Below are 23,113 nucleotides of genomic sequence, written 5' to 3' on the forward strand. Positions count from 1 at the left end.
ACATTACGAAAAATGGTTGCCGAGAAATGTCATGTCCATAAGAAGAAGTTAGATGCTTCAGAATGGGGGTACGATGACCTCTGGGTCCTAGCGAAAGAGATAAAGAGAGAGAAAGGAAGAAATGAAAAGAGTAAAAGTATAAACGATCTCTACTCTCTCTTGCTTCTCTTCGATGGTGAGAATATTCCACCCACTGTTTTGAGTCCACACCTACGCTGTTAATCTTTTAATGTTATTATAAAAACAACGGTAAAATAGGAAAAATTTTATAAATTATCATAATAACCACAACTTGATTTTAATTAATCGATTTCGATAGACAATTTACATTAAAGATAAATTTTTTTATTTTTTAAATATATTATCATTAATATTTTAATAAAAGTTGATTAGGACAGAAACCAAACACGAAAAAATAAATAAATGAAAATAAAAAAGTTAAAAAGGGCGAAAGCAGGCTTTTAGTTATAGAAAGGTGATGACCTCGATCGTACATGGCGTGCGCCGTTTTCGTCTTACCCCGTCCTCTACTTAATCCATGTGGTTACTGCTGCTGGTTGCTTGCTTGTCGCAACCCACGCTGCCCTACTGTCAATTATATTTATTATTTCATTCATACCCACTGTTGGTCCTTGCCATGCCCATTCACGAGTAGACAGGGAACGTGCGCAGGAGAAAGATGCTGGAAATAAGATATTTTTTAATTTTTAACTTACCAAGATAAACAAATGGTTATTGTGAAAAATGATACTTTTTTCTGTAATCTAAATTTTATTTTTATCGTGATTAATGATATTTTTTTTAATTTTTCCTGAATTGGTTACGATTATTAGAATGATATCATTATAGGCATGTTAATCCGTGAAAAACTAGTTTTCACTGCAAAATTTATCGACCTGTATTTTTTTCGATATTGCTACTCTTTTTGTTTTACACTAAGTAAGCCGCAAGGTTTTTTTTTCAGACAACTTTTTTTTTTTATCATATCTTCTGTGTATAAATTGGATTTTTAACAATTTAGAGCGCAATTAATTTTTCAAAGACGAATTTAAAAAAACATAAAAATTGAAAGATTTTGTGCATGTTTTTATTGCTAACTTGCTTACTAGTTTACTAACTTTTTAGAAAATTTATTAGGGTCATAACAAAAATTTTAAACGTTCATCAGTACTACCTTTTCGATGCACTTATAAAAATTACGTGAATCAGAGAATTTTTTTAAATATTATTTGTTATGATATCTACTTTAATAATATAAATGTGGTAATTTTAAATTTAAAAAATACTGATCTGCCATAAGGTTGTATGTTGACAATCTAATTTTTAATGGTTAATAACTTTTTGAAATAATCGATAATGAATTTTCAATTTTTGAAACATTTTACATACCTATAAAACCCATGTAAAAAAAATTGTGAATGAATGAAAAAAATATTCTATAAATTAACTTTGAAATAAATCTACAGCTGTGCAAGAATAAATTATCTTCCCTAAAATCATTTAAAAAACGTTTCAAAACTGTCCTAAAAATGTTCCAAAGTTATCCTAACATTGTCCTAAAAATGTTCAAAAATTTTCCTAAAATTGTCCCAAAAATGTTCCAAAATTTTCCTAAAAATACAGTCGAGTCGCGTTACATGGAAATAACAAGATGACACTGGATATCATCCCAGATTATACTCAGTGATATCTGTGGTGAAAAAGATTTCAGATAGTAGCTAGAAAAATCCAGACTATACTGCTTAATATCTGGACTATACTCATTGTAATCTGGATTATACTAGCTACTATCTGAAATTTTTTTTCACTCAGTATAATCTGGGATGATATCCAGTATCATCTTGTTATTTCCGTGTATGAGTCCGGCTTGTTTTCTTTTATTTTTTTAAACCAGACTTGCGTTAATATAAGAGAGACACAAAGAGAACTCATAACGCGACTCAACTGTATCCAAAAAATATTCCATCCATTAATTTTGGGACAAATCTACTCTCTTAAATCGAAATAGTGACTATAGTGACTATTCACTATTTTTTCAGTCCAGAGTAGATCACTAATTCAAATAGTGGTATACTTTTCACTACTAAATAGTGAATAGTCACTATTTCATAGTCGAAAGTCACTATTTCGATTTAAGAGAGTACAGCTGCAGCACATGTGGAAAAATAAATTAGCACTTCTTAAATCATTTAAAAATCATTTCAAAAATATCCTATGAAAGTTCCAAAATTGTTCTAAATATATTATAAATTTGTTTTCAAAACATTCTAAAATTGTCCTAAAAATATTCCAAAATTGTCCAAAAAATATTACAAAATTATTCTAAAATTTGTTCTCAAATTATTGAAGAAATGTTTCACAAAGGATTTTAAGGACAAAATTTTAACAAAATTGTTTAAAATAAAACGCGTTGATTCTTAAATTATCTTGGAAGTATTCCGAAAATCTAAAAAAAAAAAATACTTAAAATTGACAAAAAAGTTCTTAAAATGCACTATTTGAAAATATCCGATTATTTAATGTTATGTCTCAAAATTGTCCAAAAAATGATCCTTATTGTGTCACGTTTGAATGTCCACACTCGGGACAATTTTTTTTTACACGGGAAGATATGGAAAAAAAACTACTTTGATTCATAATTTTAATTAATATTTATTGCTATTATTACTATTGCAGTTATTACTATTATAATTATTATTATTATTTTAATTATTACTTGCAATATTATTTAATTATTACTGTTATAACTGAATGAGTTTAATAAATAAATAAATAAATTTAATTAATATTTAAATAAAATTTTTTAAGATTGTGTTTGAGCATCAAAAAATTTTTTTGTTTTTGACTGGGGGGCTCCGCCCCCCAACCCCCGCCGGGGCTTCGCCCCTGGACCCCTATTTTGTCCTTTACCATATCATAAAAGTTCAAAATAATATTCTTTATATAGTTAATTTCATAGTTTACGCTGTATCATTGTTTTGCCCGGGTTAACCTCTTATTTGATTATAATAATTTCCTACTTAATAAAATTTTGCGAACTTTTGGCTTGGTAGGAGAAAAAATAGTATGTACTCCACGAAAAAAAGCAGGACATTTTACCCCGCATGTTTGCTACCCGACGAAAATCTTTTTAACTAATGTAATATAATTTCAAAATGAAAGTTATTACAAGTTTTCTAAGTGAAGTTTTCATATTGAAATTATAGAAATAAAGAAAATATTACATAATATTTTTCATTTTAATAATTACACAACATTAACGATGTTAATACTTTTACGATACCTTTTTTGTCTAACTTACTTTATATGTATCCATCATTCTTTATATTAATTATATAACGAATCGTCTCATTTCTTCACCTATCAGATAGTTGATGTCCTTCACACCCTCAATTTCATTTTAATTATGTCTTGAAATCTCGGCGTAAGCGAATTCTCTAATTTATCAATTAGCGTGGTAAATATTTTGTGAGATGAGACAAAGTCTTTTGATTTCTGGTTGTTAATGAAATAATAAATAGATATATTAATTAATATAATTATAGTGGTAGTAAAAATAAAAAACTAAATAGTATTAATAGCTTATACTAAAAGAAAAAATTTCTTTTGAAAAAAATGAGCAATGTTTTAGTAAGAAATCAATTTGTTGAAAATTTCAAACAATTTCATTTCTGAGCTGAAGAAATAAAAATTTTATTGTTAAAAAAAAGTTTTTTCAATTTAGAAAAAAAACAATTTAAATAGACAGCTTGTGAATTAACATCAAAATTTTTTTCCCAAATCTAGAAGACTTTTGTTCAACAAGAAGGTTACTGTGAGAGAAATTTTTATTTCTTCAGTTAAGAAGTAATAATATATTGGGTGACTAGGGATGAAACAAAACGATTTCAGACCAGAGTGAAGTTGCCTGCCCGAGCGAAGCGAGGGCTGGCATCACTCGGTCTGAAATCGTGTTTCATCCCGCGCCACACATTATATTTTTCATATAAGTTGCATTAAAAATGCTAGTTTCAATGTCTGGAGCCAACCAGAACTAGATAGTTTCAGATGAACAACGAAAATACCATTTTATTATGAAACTTATAATAAAATAGAAAGTAATAGTTTATTTTTTACCAAACATTATTCGTAAATTGACAAGTTTTCTTTTATCATTCTTATTTATGCTTAATAACAGAATTATGATATGTCAGTACAGTTTAACGGTTAGAATGACAATTATAAAGGTATAAAATAAACAAACAATTGATAGGATTGAAAATAAAGCTGCAACTTCACCTCGCGGACAGAAAATCGTCATTTTCTGTCCGCCGGGAAGAAATAATTGATACCTGCCCGGCACAGTCGCATTGGTTTGAAATTGTCTAGTTTCGGTTGGCTCAACAGACATTGAAACTCACATTTTCAATGCAGGTTATATGAAAAATTATTTAAAATTTTCAACAAATTAATTTCTCATCACAACAATATCCACTTTTTTTGAAATATATTTTTTCGCTCAGTGACTTAGTACGTCTAAATACATTCTAATAAACGATTGAGTTTAAAAAAAAATTATTTCTGACCATAAAATTAACGAGATTAAATTTTTTGATTATTTCTTTAAAAATAAAATTTCAAAAATAAAAATTTTTTACATAAATTATGAAAAATTGACACTTAAAGAAATATATTTTTTTTTTTTTTTTTCAATTCGATTGTTTTCACATGTAAAATATGAGAAATCACAACATTTATGTGAATATATGTTATTTAAAAATGTCAATAATAATTTTTAGTTGACATTTAATTTTTACAACACTGAAATATACTTCCAAAATATTGACAGAACTTCTCTTTAACTTGACAATCGTAATTAGAAGTTTATGAGCTTTACGAATTTATATACCAATGATATTGATTTGGAACTTTATGAGCTTATAAACAGCAGGAAGTTTAAGGGTCGACCAGTAAAGTAAGCCATTTGTCAAATTCTCAAATAAATTTCTAATCAAATTATGTAATTATTTATCTATTTACAGACAAAATTCAATAAAAAGTTTACGCCTCTGAATATTCTAAAAGAAAACATTGATTATTACTTAATATTTTCTTTAAAACTCCGCTCTTATATGCCCCAAGAATAAAAATACTATAAATTCATCCCAATCGGATTAGTCAAATTTAAAGAAAAAACATGTTTTTTTTGTTCAATCTTCATTTTATTACTCGGACCCCACAGGTTGTAGGGGCGTGATACTCTCGAGATCTCAGTAAGCATTTCTTTTTATTATTCTTACACAGGTGTGTACTTCATCATTAAAAACAGGTAAACTATTCATCCATAAATCTTACACTCAATAAGATCTAAGCTTTGATAAATTCTTTAGATTGTGACATATAACTAATTTCTTTCAGATTATATTTTAAAGTAGACGTTATTCAAACTAAATTAACTCATAGACACTCATGCTAGAAACTTCGAATTGATATCGTAAACACACTTAGAAAATTTATTAAGATATTGATTTAATTAACAAATTAATATAGAAAATAGCAACCTGCAATCGCTATACGACTGCCGAGATTTACGGATTATCAATAAGAAAATTTTGGCTTAATGATTTTTTTATATTTATAAACACTATACATAGTTTGGGTACTTTTGAAATAAATTTTAAAAATAATGGTGCTATCACAGGATCAATTAAAAATAATTTAATCGACAAATTTGACGGAACAAATTTATAGAGCCAAAGAACTATTCAGAACTCATCCAAAAACTTAACATAAAAATTGACTATCACTGAAAAATATAATCCCGCTGAGAAAATCGATATTTTCTAAAATCGGAAAGTTATTGGTTTTACCCCGTTTTTCGAAAATCGAGATTTCAACAGATCTCGACGTTTTGAAGCCCTTAGAAGCTTTCCTGACTATTTATACGATGATGTCCGTACGTGTGTGTGTGTGTGTGTGTGTGTGTGTGTGTGTGTGTGTGTGTGTGTGTGTGTGTAAACCTCTCATAACTTTTGAACGGCTTAACCGATTTTATCGCGGTTGGTGCCATTCGAAAGGGCTTGACCAAACTTAGATTTTTTATATACTTTGGAATGATTCGGACTGGTAGATTTTGAGAAATAACAAAAAAACTATAAAAAAAAATTTTTTCAAATGTGGTTTTTTTGGAATAACTTTTAAACGGCTCTGCCGATCAATTCCAAAAACTAATCAGCCCTCAACATCAAAAAACCACGTCGATCACCGCTAGTCCGGTCGAAATCGGTTAATTTGTTCGTGAGTTATCGTTGTCGAAAGAAAACCCAAAAAAGTGTTTTTTTGGAATTACTTGAGAATTTCTAATTGAATCAGTTTAAACTTACGAATTATTTGTGAGGCTTAAAAAATGCGTCGAATGCCGCCAACCGCGTGAAAATCGGTTCATTTATTCAAAAGTTATTGCTATTTGAAAATTCAAAAAAGAGTGTTTCATTAAACTTTTGAGCTCGAAGAGATCAAAAGCATACAAAAGCTATTTTTTTGAGCTTGGAGAGCTCAAAATAACACACAAATTGTATTTATGAGCTCGAAGAGCTCAAAAACGTCATAAGTGCAATTTTAAGCGTTTAAGTATAGAATTCGCGGGAAGTTGCAGGGATGGCCTTCAGGGTCAACCGTTTTTCAAATTTTTTTTATTCTCTTAATTATCTAGATGTATTTGTTGAGACTAATTTCTGTATCACAAAAGTCACTCAATTTATTTTAAATATTAATAAAGTCAGTTTTGACAAACCTTTCGGATTACAGCAACAAAATGATTCTTATCATTTAATTCTGTCAAAAGAAACAAACATCATTTATAAAAATTTTCTTTACTTAAGCTTGAGCGTTCAGTAGAAACGACAAATATAACCGTTTTTCGGGCCTAAAAATTGATTTCAATGTTTTAATTTTGACAGTAGTTTTATCTTTCTATTTTCTATTTTTAAAGTTAATAACATTTCGATTTTATTTTACAATGACATAAAATTTAGTTTATTAAAAACATTCTTATATTTTCTTCGTGCTTCATAATTATTATAATTTATTTTATAGTATTTAATATCTTGCATAGTGATAACCATAATCACAGTTTAAAAATTTCGTTACCTGATTTATCAAAGTTATTAGTTATTACTCAGCATTTTCAGTTGATTTTATTTTTTCTCTAACCATGGGATATTTTTTTTTAACTTGGGAAAATTTTTTCTAGAATAATTTAGGATTTAAATTTTTAACATAAAAACAAAAAAAAGAGAAGAGAGACTGTATTATTTAAAGTTTGTCTATAAAAAAACAATGTCTCTAATTATTGATAAAAATTTTACTGCAATCCTTGTCAGTAGCGCAAAACTAAATAAAAAAATTAGGAAAACGGTTGACCCTGAAGGCCATCCCTGCAACTTCTCGCTACTTTCGTAATTAAGCGCTCAAAATTGCACTTATTACATTTTTGAACTCGAAGAGCTCAAAAATATAATTTTCGTATAGTTTTGAGCTCTCCAAGCTCAAAAGTCTGATAAAAGTTTAATAAAACACTATTTTTTGAATTTTCAAACCGCAATAACTTTTGAATAAATAAACCGATTGTCACGCGGTTGGCAGCATTCGACGCAGTTTTTCAAATTCTATGATACATTATCAAACACAAACTGATAAGACTAGAAGTTTCGGTTTAATTCGAAAAAAACAATTTTTTCGATTTCTTTCGTCAACGATAACTCAAGAACGAATCAACCAATTTTGACCAGATTGGTGGCGATCGACGTGGTTTTTTGATGTTAAGAGCTAATTAGTTTTTGGAATTGATCGGTCGAGACGGTTGAAAGTTATTAAAAAAAAACCAAATTTAGAAAAATTTTTTTTCGCAGTTTTGTTAATATTTCTTAAAATCTATCGGTCCGAATTGGTCCAACTTGTATTCAAAATCTAAGTTCAGTCGAACCCTTTCGAATGGCACCAACCGCGATCAAATCGGTCAAGCCGTTCAAAAGTTATGAGAGGTTTACATACATCCACACACACACACACACACACACCATCACGGGAATAGTCATGAAAGCTTCCTAGGACCTCAAAACGTCGAGATCTGATGAAAACTCGATTTTCGAAAAACGGGGTAAAAACAATAACTTCCCGATTTTTGAAAATTTTCAATTTTCTTAACGGGAAGTAAAAAATAAATAAAAAGATTAGATCAAAAAAGTGATGAACAAATATACAATGCCTTTCAATGATTCGTACCGGTCAAGAATTTTACGGAAAATGGAAACATCAAAATTTGGCCAACTCTAAATAAAGAAATCACTAAGTAAAAAATTTATATAAATATTATATTAGAAATAATAAAAAAATTATTTGTCTAAATAAGAATAATTCAAAATTTCAATAATAATAAAGGTAGTAATGTAGAAATTTAGTTACCAAAAAAATTGGAATTATTTTAAACAATATAAGCATAAAATTATAAAATTTAAAAATAAGATATCTATGAAATTAGACAAATCATAAAACAAACAAGTGAAATGACAGATATTTAAAAAAATGGAGAAAAATAAATTTAGACAACTCAATAAAAAGACAATTGAAAATTTAGAAATATAAAAAAATTGACAGTTTTAATTATTCGTAAGCTTAAAAAATAGCTATCTCTAAATATAGACCTGTAAATTTAGATATCTTTAATTTTGGACATCTCTAAATATTTACAAATATAAATTTTTACAATTCATAACAAAGACGATTAAAAACATAGTAATCATACAAAATAAGTACTAAGAAATTTAAAATACAAAAGATAGCTAGAAATTAATTAATTTTCCTGTGACCGCTGCTCCAGGAAGTTGTAAAGTTATTTGCGATCAATTGTCCTGTTATTTTTAAAACACACCAAGATTTTGCTTTTAATCTTAGTAAAAAATATTTTCGAGGACCCGGAACTACCAACAGCTCCTGTGACCGCTGCTCCAGGAACTCGTAAAGTTATTTGCGTTCGATTGTCCTGTAATCTAAAAAATACACCAAGATTTTGCTTTTAATCTTGGTAAAAAATATTCATGTAGACCCGAAACTACTAACAGCTCTTGTGACCGCTGCCCTAGGAAGTTGTAGTTATTTTCGATCGATTGTCCTGTAATTTTAAAAACCGGCAGAGATTTTACTTTGTCTAAAAGAGATTGTCTAAAAGACAATCGATCAAAAATAACCTACAACTTCCTGGAGCAGCGGTCACAGGAGCTGTTGGCAGTATCGGGTCTACGTAACTATTTTTTACCAAGATTAAAAGCAAAATCTTGGTGTGTTTTCAAAATGACAGGACAATCGAACGCAAATAACTTTACAACCTCCTGGGGCAGCGGTCACAGGAGCTGTTGAGATCAGATGTATTTTTCACCAAGATTAAAAGCAAAATCTTGCTGTTTTTAAAATTAAAAGACAGTCGATCAAAAATAACCTACAACTTCCTGGAGCAACGGTCATAGGAGCTGTTGGCAGTTTCGGGTCTACGTAAATATTTTTCACCAAGATTAAAAGCAAAATCTCTGTGGGTTTTTTAAATTAAAAGACAATCGATCACAAATAACTTTACAACTTCCTGGGGCAGCGGTCACAGGAGCTGTTGGTAGTTTCGGGTATACATAAATATTTTTTACCAAGATTAAAAAGCAAAATCTTGGTGTATTTTTTAGATTACAGGACAATCGAACGCAAATAACTTTACAACTTCCTGGAGCAGCGGTCACAGGAGCTGTCGGTAGTTCCGGGTCCTCGAAAATATTTTTTACTAAGATTAAAAGCAAAATCTTGGTGTGTTTTAAAAATAACAGAACAATTGATGGCAAATAACTTCATAACTTCCTGGAGCAGCGGTCACAGGAAAATTAATTAATTTCTAGCTATCTTTTGTATTTTAAATTTCTTAGTACTTATTTTGTATGATTACTATGTTTTTAATCGTCTTTGTTATGAATTGTAAAAATTTATATTTGTAAATATTTAGAATGTCCAAAATTAAAGATATCTAAATTTACAGGTCTATATTTAGAGATGGCTATTTTTTAAGTTTACGAATAATTAAAACTGTCAATTTTTTTATATTTCTAAATTTTCAATTGTCTTTTTATTGACTTGTCTAAATTTATTCTTCTTCATTTTTTTAAATATCTGTCATTTCACTTGTTTGTTTTATGATTTGTCTAATTTCATAGATATCTTATTTTTAAATTTTATAATTTTATGCTTATACTTTTTAAATTAATTCCAATTCTTTTGGTAACTAAATTTCTACATTACTACCTTTATTATTATTGAAATTTTGAATTATCCTTATTTAGACAAATAATTTTTTTATTATTTCTAATATAATATTTATATAAATTTTTTACTTAGTGATTTCTTTATTTAGAGTTGGCCAAATTTTGATGTTTCCATTTTCCGTAAAATTCTTGACCGGTACGAATCATTGAAAGGCATTGTATATATTTGTTGATAACTTTCATTTTTTTTTTTTTTTAGTTTTTTTAGAAGGGGTGTTGGATTCAGTAATATAGTATTTTTCTCGATCTAAATCATTTTTAATCAAATAAACTACCACGTAGTTGTTAAGTCATTTTTAAGAATTAAAGAATGTTCACTATTAGAAGAATAATAAAACAAATAAAATAATTTTCCCATAAATAAGAAAACGTCATAAAAATATCGAATCTTTTATAGATTGATCTGAAATTTCGTCATTGTCAATTTGTAATAGCGATTGAAAAACTGGTAAAATTTAAAACAAAAAATGTGGGGTGTATATAATAGATAATTGATGCATCGATAATTTAACTGAACCGTGTTTCATTGCACCGCAAATTATGGGAACTGATGAGCAAGTTCTCTCATTCATAGTAACTTCTTACTTACACTCCTTATAGTAATGTATTGCTAGCACCACATTTCATTTCAAATCTTACAAGTTTTTTAATGTACCTATTGAAAACTGATAATGAGAAATTTTCAAAACAATCTGTAAAAGGATCAAAATCTGTATACAGAAAAAAGTAAACTGTAATAATATCACACTTGTAATAATATATTCACTTTATAATATTTACCATTGAATCGTTACAATTTACTTTTTACATGGAAGAAAATACTATTTCAAACAGTAATATTCGCTATGTAAATGTCTAAAATGTTAAAGTATAATAATTAAGAATTCAGACTTTGATATTTATCATTTCGTACCTAAAAAATGATCTTATGACATATAAAACGTATAAAATAAAGTTAGTAAATTTCTAGTACAAGCAACGTCAATATTTACAAAGTAAAATGATAAATTTTAAACGCAACTCTAAAAATCAAACTGTAATTATTGACTTGCTTGGACTGGTAAAATGTATATTTTAAAAGTATTATTTTTACTGTTTCAAATGTTAAATTCTCCAAGAGTGAGACCCCCTTCTCTTTCATCTGAGTTCCCCTTCTCCTCATAATATGGACTATACATTGAAATGGCAATTTTTACTGTTTGAAACTGTAATTTTTTAAAATGAAAGAGTCGTTATTTACTATAGTGACAGCTACTAATCACTTATTTTGGATATTAAATTATAAATTGTGGCTTTTATACTTTCTACATTAAGTTCTGTAATATTTATATTTTTGCCACCCCGATGTCTGCTTTACTGTTTGAAACTATAAAAATTAACCGGAATTCGAGTGAGTATTACAGTTTACTTTTTTCCGTGTATGAGATTCTATTTTGTATAAGACTTAGAGATATTATTTTATGTTTTTTGGTGCGTTTTAAAAAGTGGTATAAATTTTTTATTTATGTTATTATTTGTTACTCTTTAGTATTGTATGAGTGAAATTAAGTGATTACTTTTAAATACTTAAAAGATATCATAAATAAATAGATGAAAAATTTTAGATTCATTTTAATTTCCTTTCATTTAAACATATATAAAAAATGTTATGTTCATCCGATAGTAATATATCAAACTATTTAATGATACTAAAGTTAGCCGACATTTTTAATTTTTTGATTTTGCTTCATTTATGAAATTAGGACAAACAAATATTTTTTTAAAATTGCACTTAAAGTTTTTGAAATTTTTTACAAATGAAATTTTTTTTTTAATTATTTTGTAATAATTTTTTCAATGAAAAAAATTACAAAAATTTTTAGTTGTCGACTAACTTTATTTTCATAACTATTTAATTATTATCTGAAAAACGAAATAATAAAGTAAATAAAATATTTTTAAAAACTTACATTGCAATATATTCTTCTTGATTTTTTCTGAATTTTGTCCTTATTTTCTTGCATTATTATCCAACTCTAAACTATATTCAAAACTTCAAGTCTCTAGCTCATCAGGAACTTGGTATAAAATCAATTAGAATATTCCTTCTGAGAAATATACAAAAAAATTAATAAAAAGATGGTAAAATAATCGCCATATTTCGCTAAATTTAAAGTATTATTTTTTTAATTTTACTTTCGATAGCCTAAAAGCATTCTCTCATTTTTTCCTCATAATTGACCTGTCGTTAACCTGAGAAAAAAAAACGTATGATAATTAGTTAATCTTCAAATGATACTGAAATCAACAGACATCTAACAATTTTTTAGATTTTTATAACAATTAAATTATTGTGAAAAAAATTTAGTAAAAAAATTCTACAGAAGTTTCAAACTGATTTTAGTGTCATAATTTTTAAATAAATTTTAACTAAATTTAAAAAGACAAAATAATATGTTACTAAAGTTAGCCAACGTTTTTAATTTTTTTTTTTAATTATTAAATAAGAACTAAAAAATATTTTTTAAAACTCGTACTTATAGTTTTTCAAGTTTTTTAAAAATGAAATTTTTTTTTATTTTTTTGTAATAATTTTTTCAATAAAAAAAATTCTAAAAATTTTTAGATGTCAGCTAACTTAATTTTCATCAAAATAATTACCTATTTTCTGCTTGTATTTTCTTCATAATTAAAATAAAAAATTTTGCTTTAAAAGTGGGCAGTACAGAATGTATTTTAAAAAATTTAATTTTTTCTAATTACGTTTTTGATAAATTTTTAAATTGGGTAGTATAAAACTTTTGCAATAGTTTGTACGTTTTATTTGATGTAATTTTTAAATTTAATTCCTAAAACTTAAATAAAAAATGACCCTGATAGCCACCTTACCTATAACTTACTGTCAATCTACATCCGCAATTTGAAGCAAACTTGACGGAAAGAGTTGGCAAAGCGAGCGATTATCTATTAGTTACCTATAACTTACTCTGCAAATAGACGTCAAAACTTGCTGTACAAGTATTTCCGTCAAATTGTAGTAGAGTTGAAAGGAAATTTAACTACAAGTTTGATTGTTAACTTGTATTCAAGTTGCGGCCGTAGATTTCCGTCAATTTGCTTACAACTGTTGTTGAGTGAAGAATTACCGCCAACTTGATGTATAAATTAACCGTAACTGCTGGAAGTCAACACTTACTGAGAAAGCGCTGGCTATCAGGGGAAGTTTCTGAAAATATATAGACTTCTGCCTATAGTTTTAATGTGTGTTTCGCTGTTGAGGCTTCAAATAAGTATAATCAGTGCCATCTGACAGAGTTCCGACGACTTACACAACAGTAATTTGTTTAAATATCAGTAATTGCGCAAGTAAAGATCTTTCTTTTCATACAATGGTGAAGAAAATTTGCTGTCACATCATATCTTTTGAATAAATTGTATATTTTGTTTCTGCAATCAGCTGATCAGTCATGGAGAATGCTATCTTAAACGAAGTAAGTGTTATTGTAGTTAATTTTAATAATAGTCAATATTGTAGTGTTTTGCTTGTTTGAAAGAAATTTTCAAATCTGTGAAATAATCCATAATTTTATGAAATATTACAATTTTTTCAATTTTATTTTTTAATGCGTATATTTATAAATAAATCATAAATATAAGACCACAGTATTGACAGAAAAGATTGCGTTATTATTGTTTTTATTTTTGTATAACATAAATCACGAATTCGTGTGAGTGATTGTTGATTTATCTTATTTGCTTTTTTTAGAATTATTATTACTTTAATATTATAAAAAAAATATTTATATGTATTTTATAGAAAATTTTATTCTTGTTAGACATGAAAAATTATTTACGTGAAATGATACGTAATTTTGATTAGTCATATAAGTTTAATTAATAATTCAATCACATCAGAAGAAAAAGTGAGAAAAAATTTATGAAGCATTTTATGTTAAATTTAAAATGTTTATAATAAAAAAATTTTTTTAAATAACAATTATACTGACTTTTAAACTGTTTTCTTTAGATTTTCTTAGTGATCATTTTTCTTATTGGGAATTTTTGAGCGTGAAAAAAAAATCTTAGAAGTAAAAAATATAGATTAAAAAAAAATTGAAAACAGTGAAAATTAGATTTTGATTTTGTTTCGAAATAAAAGACAGTTTGAATAATTAAAAAAAATAATTCTACTGCAGGAAAAAAATAGTTCTGTTAAAATTATATTAAGAAATAAGAAATTTACAATTTTAATCGTCTCAAAACTTAACTATCAAATTTACATTTTTCAAAATATTATGATTACGTTAAAAAATTTCAACGTGAAAATGTTGAGTTTTATAAATTTAAGTTTTACACGATAAAAAATATAAATTTCAGATGTGGAAAAACTGTTAAATTTACGTAGAAAAAATACAAATTTAAGATTTAAAAATTTGTAAATTTTACATTGGAAAAAGTAAGTTTACATTAAATAAGCGGTGGGGGTGGGGGCAAAATGGGTAACCTCAGAAATTTTATACAAAACATTTTTTCTTCCGAAAGCTCTAAAAATATTTAAACTATGGTTTAATTTTTCGTAAATTAAGAGAAGAGAAATTTTTTGTATTCTCAAGAAATTAAAAAGCATTTTTTATTTTCTAAAATATTTCTTAAATAATTTTTAACGTCATCGTGCATCATAAGTAATTTTTTTTACATTAACTAAGATTTTTCTTTATAGAAAATGACGAGTAAATATTTTTTCTTAGCAATTTTCAAAAGCATTCCACACTGTTCACTTAGGGCTATTCAGTATTTTTACTCCTAAACAATTAATATAATTTTTCTTAATCATATAACATTATTTAATTGTCTAATTTTGACATCCGGAGGCACTGTAGTGCCTCAAGCCAAGTACACGTTCAACAACATATGTAATATGTGTGAACGTGTAGGCGTGAGGCTACAGTGCCTCTATTCTCGAGTCAGATGTCAACATAACCTCACCATATTTTTAACTCGATTTATTTTATTACTACATTCATATCAACACTTTACACTCGCTTTAAATAGTTTAATTATTAGTTCTTTCTGTAAAACACCAAAAACTATATTGTTTTTTTCATTATTTAGCGTTATCCTAATTTATAAAATTTTCGCTCCCCCGTTTTTCGATTCTACGAGAGATTTTACTAATTTCGGTCGAATTTTTTATTTCGAAGTTGGTACAGTTTAATTTTCTGCGGATAGTATACTACTGTGTAGTATCACAGTTAGTCCGTTTCCGTTTGGCGTCTGAGATCCTCTCCAGATAGTTACTCTGCTCCAGATTTCTGCTCCAGCAAGTCTAACAAATTAGGCGGTTAATTCAAATTTAAATTCATTTACTATTTAATTTCGGGCATTTGTAAAATGATTAAATACAATTTTATTTTATTCAACGTTTCATTATTTTATTATTCACATTATTTGTATATTATTATCATTAGTGTTACAATTGTTATGGAAATATTTCTATAATTATCATTATTATTATAATTATTAATATTATTATTTAAATAATTGAAAAACTGGCTCTCAGTCGAAGTAATATTGAGTAAATACAGCGCAATGACTAATATGAATTATTATAACTATGATTTTAAAAAACGCGCGGCAATTTAAATTCAAAAATTCAATTAAAATTTTATTATTATCAAAACAATAATAATAATAATAGTAATTATTATTTTTTCTCTTTTAAAAACGATGCGAAATTAAAAGTTATTACTAAAAATTTTTATTATTTTAAAAAGCGCGCGAAAATTCAAATTTCAAAATTTCACTAATAATTTTATTATTGCAATTATAATATATTATCCGTACAAAAACAGTTTCACTGTAAAAAAATGCGCCATGTACACGTTCACAACTCTTGATTTACAAAAAAACCGAAGAGAAATTTTCATTTTACAAAAAGATGTAAAATCTGAACAAAAACAGTTTCACTGTAAAAAATTGCACCAAGTACACGTTCACAACTTTTGATTTACAAAAATACCATGGAGAAATTATCACTTTACAAAAAGATGTAAAATCTAAAAAAAAAAAACAGACCAAGTAGCCGTTATGATTTTTAATAATTGAAAAAATTTTGTGGTAAATTTAACAATTAAAAACAATTTTTTAAACGTACTTGGCGTGCGTCATTGAGTACCCCAAATTTTTTCAGATGTATTGTAATAACGTCACAATATCACTCAGATAACTCATTTATTTCAACCGTCAGTATTTTAATAATTATCTTAACTCCTGTTCTTTTCCTTAGGCCTAGATCTACTAGCACCTAAAAATCAAGTTTCCTATCTCGTCAAGAGAAATTCAATTTTAATCATAATCCTCCAATAATTATTTTTTTTTTTCATCAAAAACGATCCAATAAGAAATGTCGAAGTTATATAAAAAATGCACTTTTTTCGAAATTTTTCGTTTTTGATAACTCCCGAATGAATCAATCGATTTTGACGGGACTGACGGCAATAGATGTAGTATTTCGAGTTTAAGAGCGGATAAGTTTTTGAAATTGACTAGTGAAGTCGTTTAAAAGTTATTCCAAAAAAACCATTTTTTGAAAATTTTATTTTTGAGATTTCTCAAAATTTAGCGAACCGAATCGATTCAAATTTTCACCAAATTTAATGGCAATGATACTCTTTGGATCGCCACTTATCTCGATCCGATCGATCGAGCTGTTCAAAACTTATAGATTCATATGGTTGCATCAAAATATCATCAGTAGGGTCAATGATTTGGTGAGGAGGGGCTGAAAGAATTGTCCCAAAAATCGCTTTTCACATCAGTTCTTTGGCCTTAGTTATCAAACGTGAAAAAATTTAGGGTACTCAATGACGCACGCCAAATACGTTTAAAAAATTGTTTTTAATTGTTAAATTTACCACAAAATTTTTTCAATTATTAAAAATCATAACGGCTACTTGGTCTGTATTTTTTCGATTTTACATCTTTTTGTAAAGTGATAATTTCTCCATGGTATTTTTGTAAATCAAAAGTTGTGAACGTGTACTTGGCGCAATTTTTTACAGTGAAACTGTTTTTGTTCAGATATTCATATCTGAATATTCAACAGGTTTTCTTTGCAAATGTAACAGTATTTAAAAATGTAAAGTTGACATCATAATTTATGCAATATTTATAAGTAATTTTTTTCTGCGTGAAAGTTAAAAAAATGAAAGCGAAAAAGTCAATTAATTTACCAAGCCACAGATTTTTCAAAATAAAAAAAAAACTTATTGTAGGTAAAATGTGTTCATTCACGGAAAAAAAAAAAAAAAAGAAAAATTATAATACATAGTGTAACGTGGCGTTTCATAGAAGAAATAGAAAAATTAGTTTTAGATCGTAATTTTTACAGATTTTGTAAGGATTAAATTGTAAAACGTCAATATTAAATTTAAAGTTGTGAAAATTAACATTCAAAGTTTGAATTTTAAAAATTTTATTGCAAACTGCAATTTTTCTAGTTTTAAATTTGAATCGAAACTTATGATTATTTATAATATAATCTTTCCCTCTTTCTTTTTTCCGTGTTGTTTTTAAAAAATCACAAAGTATTTTCTTATATTCCAATTTATTAAAAAAAAGATATGACTTTAAAGTTAGCAGTCATTTGAACATTTTTTAACTTGATTTAGCAAACAAATTTCTTTCAAAAAATTATTTTTAAAAAATTGCGTTTTTAATTTTTTTAAATTTCTACGTCATTTTTTTTTCTAATTTTTTTTGCCACCCAGAAAGAGAGATTTCTTGACTAGAGAACAAAATTCTTGGCAAGTAAATTTTCGTTAAGGGGGGAAATACGTGTAGAAAGCTGTTTTCATGCTGATTTTCACTAATTTTTTTAAAGTATAAAAAATTAATATTATTTATTGAAACTATCAGGTTATTTTATACATATGGGGTATTCCATTCCAAATCGACCACTTTTGAACTCGACCCTTTTAGATTTAGCTGAAACGTTATATGATAATTCTTTTCTACCCTTTGAAAAGCATTTTTGAGAATTTTTTCAAATTTTGTCCAACCCAAAAAAAGTTTTGAATTTCCCAAAAAAGCTCGTGTAAAAAAAATCGTCTTAAAATTGTCGTTCGTTTAAGATCTTAAAGGTGACACAAACCAAGACTATTTTAAGACTCTTTTAAGACGCCAAAAAAAAAAATTCCGAGAGCAAATTTTTGAAATTTTGCTTCTCGAATTTGTTGTGAAAATTAATTTTTAGACATTTTTTAGACGATTTTACGTCTTTCTAACCGCAATATTTTTGAGTAAGATGATTTTAAATGGAATTTAAAATTGGTAAAAAATTATCATCCGACAATTTTAAGACTTTAAAAAATCTTAAAATAGTTTTAAAATCGTCTTGAAAAAATCTTAAAATAGTCTTAAAAAAATTATTAAAAAATTTCCAGGCTATTTTAAGATATCACAATGACAGCTCCGGAAAATTATTATGGAGCGTCTTTAAATTGTCTTAAAATAATCTTAAATTAGTCTTAAAAAAATCCTAAAAAAAAATTTAGAGACTATTTTAAGATGAGCTAACAGCGACAGAGCCCCGGAACATTAAAACGGAACGTCTTAAAAAAGTCTTAAAATTGTCGGATGATAATTTTTTAACAATTTTAAATTAAATTTAAAAACATCTTACTCAAAAATATTGCGATTAGAAAGTCGTAAAATCGTCTAAAAAATGTCTAAAAATTAATTTTCACAACAAATTCGAGAACCAAAATTTCAAAAATCTGCTCTCGGAATTTTTTTTTTTTGACGTCAAAAGAGTCTTAAAATAGTCTTGGTTTGTGTCACGTTTAAGAACTTAAACGAACGACAATTTTAAGACGATTTTTTTTTACACGGGAGTGGCTTTTTTATTTTCAAATAGCCATAACTTTTTTAGACATTGACCTTTGGGTACCTTTTTTTTTAAAAAATTTTCGTTTTTGAATGAACTTTTCGAAAAAATACACAAAAAAAATTAAATATGATCAATTCTATAAAATAATCGGTTTTTTTTTAACAAAATCGTTATTTTTTCAAAGTTGGCCACTTTTTTTTTTTATTTTTTATTTTTTTTTCTCAAAAGTTAATTTGACAACTATTCCCGCTCATCCCGGGCGAGCCGATTTTTTTTTATATTTTTTTTATTTAATTGAAAAAAAAATTGTCAAATTTTCTGAAACAATAAAATTTTTTTTTTTTCAATTAAATAAAAAAAATATAAAAAAAAATCGGCTCGCCCGGGATGAGCGGGAATAGTTGTCAAATTAATTTTTGAGAAAAAAAAAATAAAAAATAAAAAAAAAAAGTGGCCAACTTTGAAAAAATAACGATTTTGTTCGAAAAAACCGATTATTTTATAGAATTGATCATATTTAATTTTTTTGGTGTATTTTTTCGAAAAATTCATTCAAAAACAAAAATTTAAAAAAAAAAAAGGTACCCAAAGGTCAATGTCTAAAAAAGTTATGGCTATTTGAAAATAAAAAGCCACTTTTTTGGGAAATTCAAAACTTTTTTTGGGTTGGACAAAAAAATTTGAAAAAATTCTCAAAAATGTTTTTTAAAGAGTAGAAAAGAATGATAAAGTTTCAGCTAAATCTAAAGGGGTCGAGTTCAAAAGTGGTCAATTTGGCATGGAATACCCCATATATTTGAGTATTTTTTCGTATTAAACAACAACTTAAGTTAACAAATAGCGGAGATATCAGCTGATACACATCGTAGGTTGTCATCCGAATTAGCAGTCTGTGTGCAGTATGGAAGCCACAATTTTTATTTGAAATCAATGGGACAGAAAAATTATTTCATTTATATGTGTATCTTCCATATAAACCTCAATTCTACAAAAAAAGTAAAAATTTGCATTTTTTAGAGGGCTGTGAAATTAAGTCGTGATTTTTTACCACTTTTTCATACATTGTTTATTGAAAAAAACATAGTTTAAATAAAAATATCGCTTTTGATTGAGATTCATATTCAAGGTAATTATGTAAAGAAAATTATAAGCCATATCGCAAGATGATTGGTTTAAAACTCTTTGAGCTAGACTGCACGCAGTTTTGAAAAAACTCGTTTCGAGAAAAACGCGTTTGAAAAAAAAGTGACAGAAAAAGTTAATGTAAAATAGTATTAAAGTAATTACTAAATCGCTTATAACTTTTGAACGAATAGAAATTTTGACTTGAAATTTTCAACCTAAACTGTTGAATAATTTTACAAGCGATTTATAAGAAAAAAAAAATTGAATTTTTTTAAGCCTGTACACGTATTTACCCCCTTAAGTTGCCTTGGCCGAAGTAAAAATTTTTCTTGAAATTCTATTCTTGGTGGAAGTAATTTTTCTTGATTCAAATTATCATAAATACTTGATACAAGAAATTTTTATATTTGATCAAGATTTTTAGATACTTTAAGGAAGCAGCGCCACCTACTTCAGCTGAAAAAAATTTTTTCTTGGTTCAAGTGAATCTTTCTTTCTTTGCATAGTTTATCTCATACAAAAATTTTAAAACATTATCAAATATCGGCTAAATTAATTTTCATCAAAAAGATTTAACGTAATTATACTTAAACAGTAATTTTGATTTAGGCTCATGAGAAGCTCAGAAGAGGAGATTCCCTTGTGCAGAAAAGACAATTTGAAGAAGCGGCTGATTGCTATGAAGAGGTAGCTGACCTGTTTGCAAAAGCTCACAGCCAACTGAGTGCAAATTTGGGAATAATAAAAAGTTTCGAGTCATCACTTAAAAATTCAAAGTCATCTATTCATTCCGCAGTTGCACTAGAATCATTGGCGTTGCAAAGTGACTACTATAAAAGACAAGCTGTCGTTGTGAGGTGAAGTTAAATTGTTTATATTTCATTTTCTTCAATAAAGCTAATTTGTTTGTATTTTAGAATGAAACAAGCGCAATACGACGAGTACAAAAATACTCTAGAAATTCAGCAAAAAAATCATTTGAAGAAAGATGCAATCAAATACAATGACAAAGGATCGACAGCTTCTGCAGAAACAGATAAGTTTGATGGATCGCTGAGACAAGCTATTTATAAAACTATAGAAGAGCAAGACACCTTGCTGAGTCTTATGCCATTGCCTGACGATGACCAAGCGTTTAAACATCCTAAAGATACCGTCACTGTTATTGAAGAGTTGCGGACTGTTAATTCACAATTAAGATCTCTTGTTGAAAGCTTACTTAGTCAACTTGAAGCTAAAGAACAAGAGGTTAAACAATTGACACAAAGGTTGCAAACTGTTTCAGCTGCTGTGACTGATGAAATGTCTTTAAATGAAGGACATTCTCTAAGGTTGGCTCCATTGCCTCCTTTGGCTCCCTTAGAAATGCCCTTGTTTGATTTTTCATCTTCTTAAAAGTTCAGAAAATATAAATTTGATTTTTTTTTCGAATTTGCAACAATTTTATCTTTTTCCGCGCTGATAAGTAACAGTTGAATAAATTGTGTATAAAAGTGATAGATTATAAAAGATTTGTAAATATAACTTATAATTTTTTGTTGTGAAGCATAAAGTAGCAGATTTCTTTTTTTTTTTTTTTATTTAAATGCTGTACAAAGCTAAAACAGAAAATTAATCGACAGTAGTTTATGAATTATTGTATATCGGATAAGAAAATGAAATGTGAGTCTGCCCTACTTTTAATACGCTCCCTTGTAAAGATTTTACAACAAAAGAAATATTTTTTATTGTGACAACGGATTGTAGCAGTGAAGAATTGTTGTAAAACAATGAATAATAAACATTTTGAAAAGAAGTATACAACTTCTTTAGCATTTTAAAAACTTCATAGTGTTTTGCCGTCACAAGTAAAAAAAAGTTTGGAAAATCTAAAAGCGTACGCCTCATAATCTCATTTTCCACAATAAAATTGATTAAAATACAATACAAAGAACGAAATAATAAAAAACAGAAAACTCTGCTTTGGTTTAGTGGCGCCATAATTCTAAGGTAAAAAAATACTATTGTAACGGGGTGGTTAGCCTTGTCCAATTGGTCACCCCTTTCCTCTTTGAAAAGGGCGCCACTGGGATTTTATACTCGGTGTCCCAGAAACCGGGGAGCATGAGAAGGAAAGATCGGGTCGTGAGAAGTTGAGAAAGGCTGTAAAAGTAATGCTGAGAAACAATTATTAACAATTTATAATTCAATTATTTATTCAATATAAACAATTTAATTCTAACAAAATTTCTTAAAATATTGCCCTTAAAATTAACCTATCAATCACTAAATTGTGAGAACCTCTCACCTACGCAGGCACTTGCCAAAACTTACAACTAAATATCATTAAGTGGTCTACCCTCTTTAGACGGGCAAAGATAAGGCTATTTTCACGAATTTTTTTGACCGGTATACGTCATAAATATGGACATAAAAAGTGTTAGGCCTAAAAAATACACTATTTGATTACACAAGAGAATTTTTTTTATATTTATTTTAATCATTTTTTATACATAAAAATGAGGGAGAAGACTGGTCCAAAAAAAAAGATGAGTGTGCGCTGTTGATGAAATATCTGGAATGGATGATCTGAAAAAAAAAAAAAAAATAGTTTTAGATTCAGTAAGTAAATGGCTATAGCGCATATCATACGATTTTTTTTTTTTTCAAAAATTTTTTCCGTCGTTCTTTGCCAAAAATAAATAGTTAAACTCAAAATTTCAAAAATCGTATGATATGCGCGATAGCTATAGTCATCAAGAACATGTGGTTAAATTTTGGTAAGGTTCGGTTGAATAGTTTCGGA

General features: G+C 27.3%; 1 protein-coding gene and 1 long non-coding RNA gene across 2 annotated transcripts; one reads left to right on the forward strand and one right to left on the reverse strand.

Moving 5' to 3' along the window:
- Positions 1–401: 401 nt before the first annotated feature.
- On the reverse strand, positions 402–12,415 carry LOC123271537. Its single transcript, XR_006510903.1, has 3 exons — positions 12,284–12,415; positions 3,302–3,495; positions 402–682 (listed from the first exon to the last, which is right to left on the reverse strand). It is a non-coding gene; the product is annotated as an uncharacterized LOC123271537 (long non-coding RNA).
- A 1,283-nt stretch (positions 12,416–13,698) lies between these two features.
- LOC123271536 (nuclear receptor-binding factor 2-like) lies at positions 13,699–22,126 on the forward strand. The gene is made up of 3 exons (XM_044737882.1): positions 13,699–13,804; positions 20,938–21,185; positions 21,246–22,126. Exons 1-3 carry the CDS (start codon positions 13,781–13,783, stop codon positions 21,721–21,723), a joined length of 750 nt encoding a protein of 249 aa, XP_044593817.1. The 5' UTR covers positions 13,699–13,780; the 3' UTR covers positions 21,724–22,126.
- The last annotated feature ends 987 nt before the right edge of the window (positions 22,127–23,113 follow it).

This window comes from Cotesia glomerata, linkage group LG9 (genome assembly GCF_020080835.1).
Source record: "Cotesia glomerata isolate CgM1 linkage group LG9, MPM_Cglom_v2.3, whole genome shotgun sequence".
Classification (NCBI taxonomy): Eukaryota; Metazoa; Arthropoda; class Insecta; order Hymenoptera; family Braconidae; genus Cotesia; species Cotesia glomerata.

Excerpts from the sequence above, each read along its gene's own strand:
- LOC123271536 (XM_044737882.1), top strand. The coding sequence starts at position 13,781 with ATGGAGAATGCTATCTTAAACGAA. Across the intron at positions 13,805-20,937 it reads AGAATGCTATCTTAAACGAA|GCTCATGAGAAGCTCAGAAG; the intron begins GTAAGTGTTATT and ends ATTTTGATTTAG. Across the intron at positions 21,186-21,245 it reads AGACAAGCTGTCGTTGTGAG|AATGAAACAAGCGCAATACG; the intron begins GTGAAGTTAAAT and ends TTTGTATTTTAG.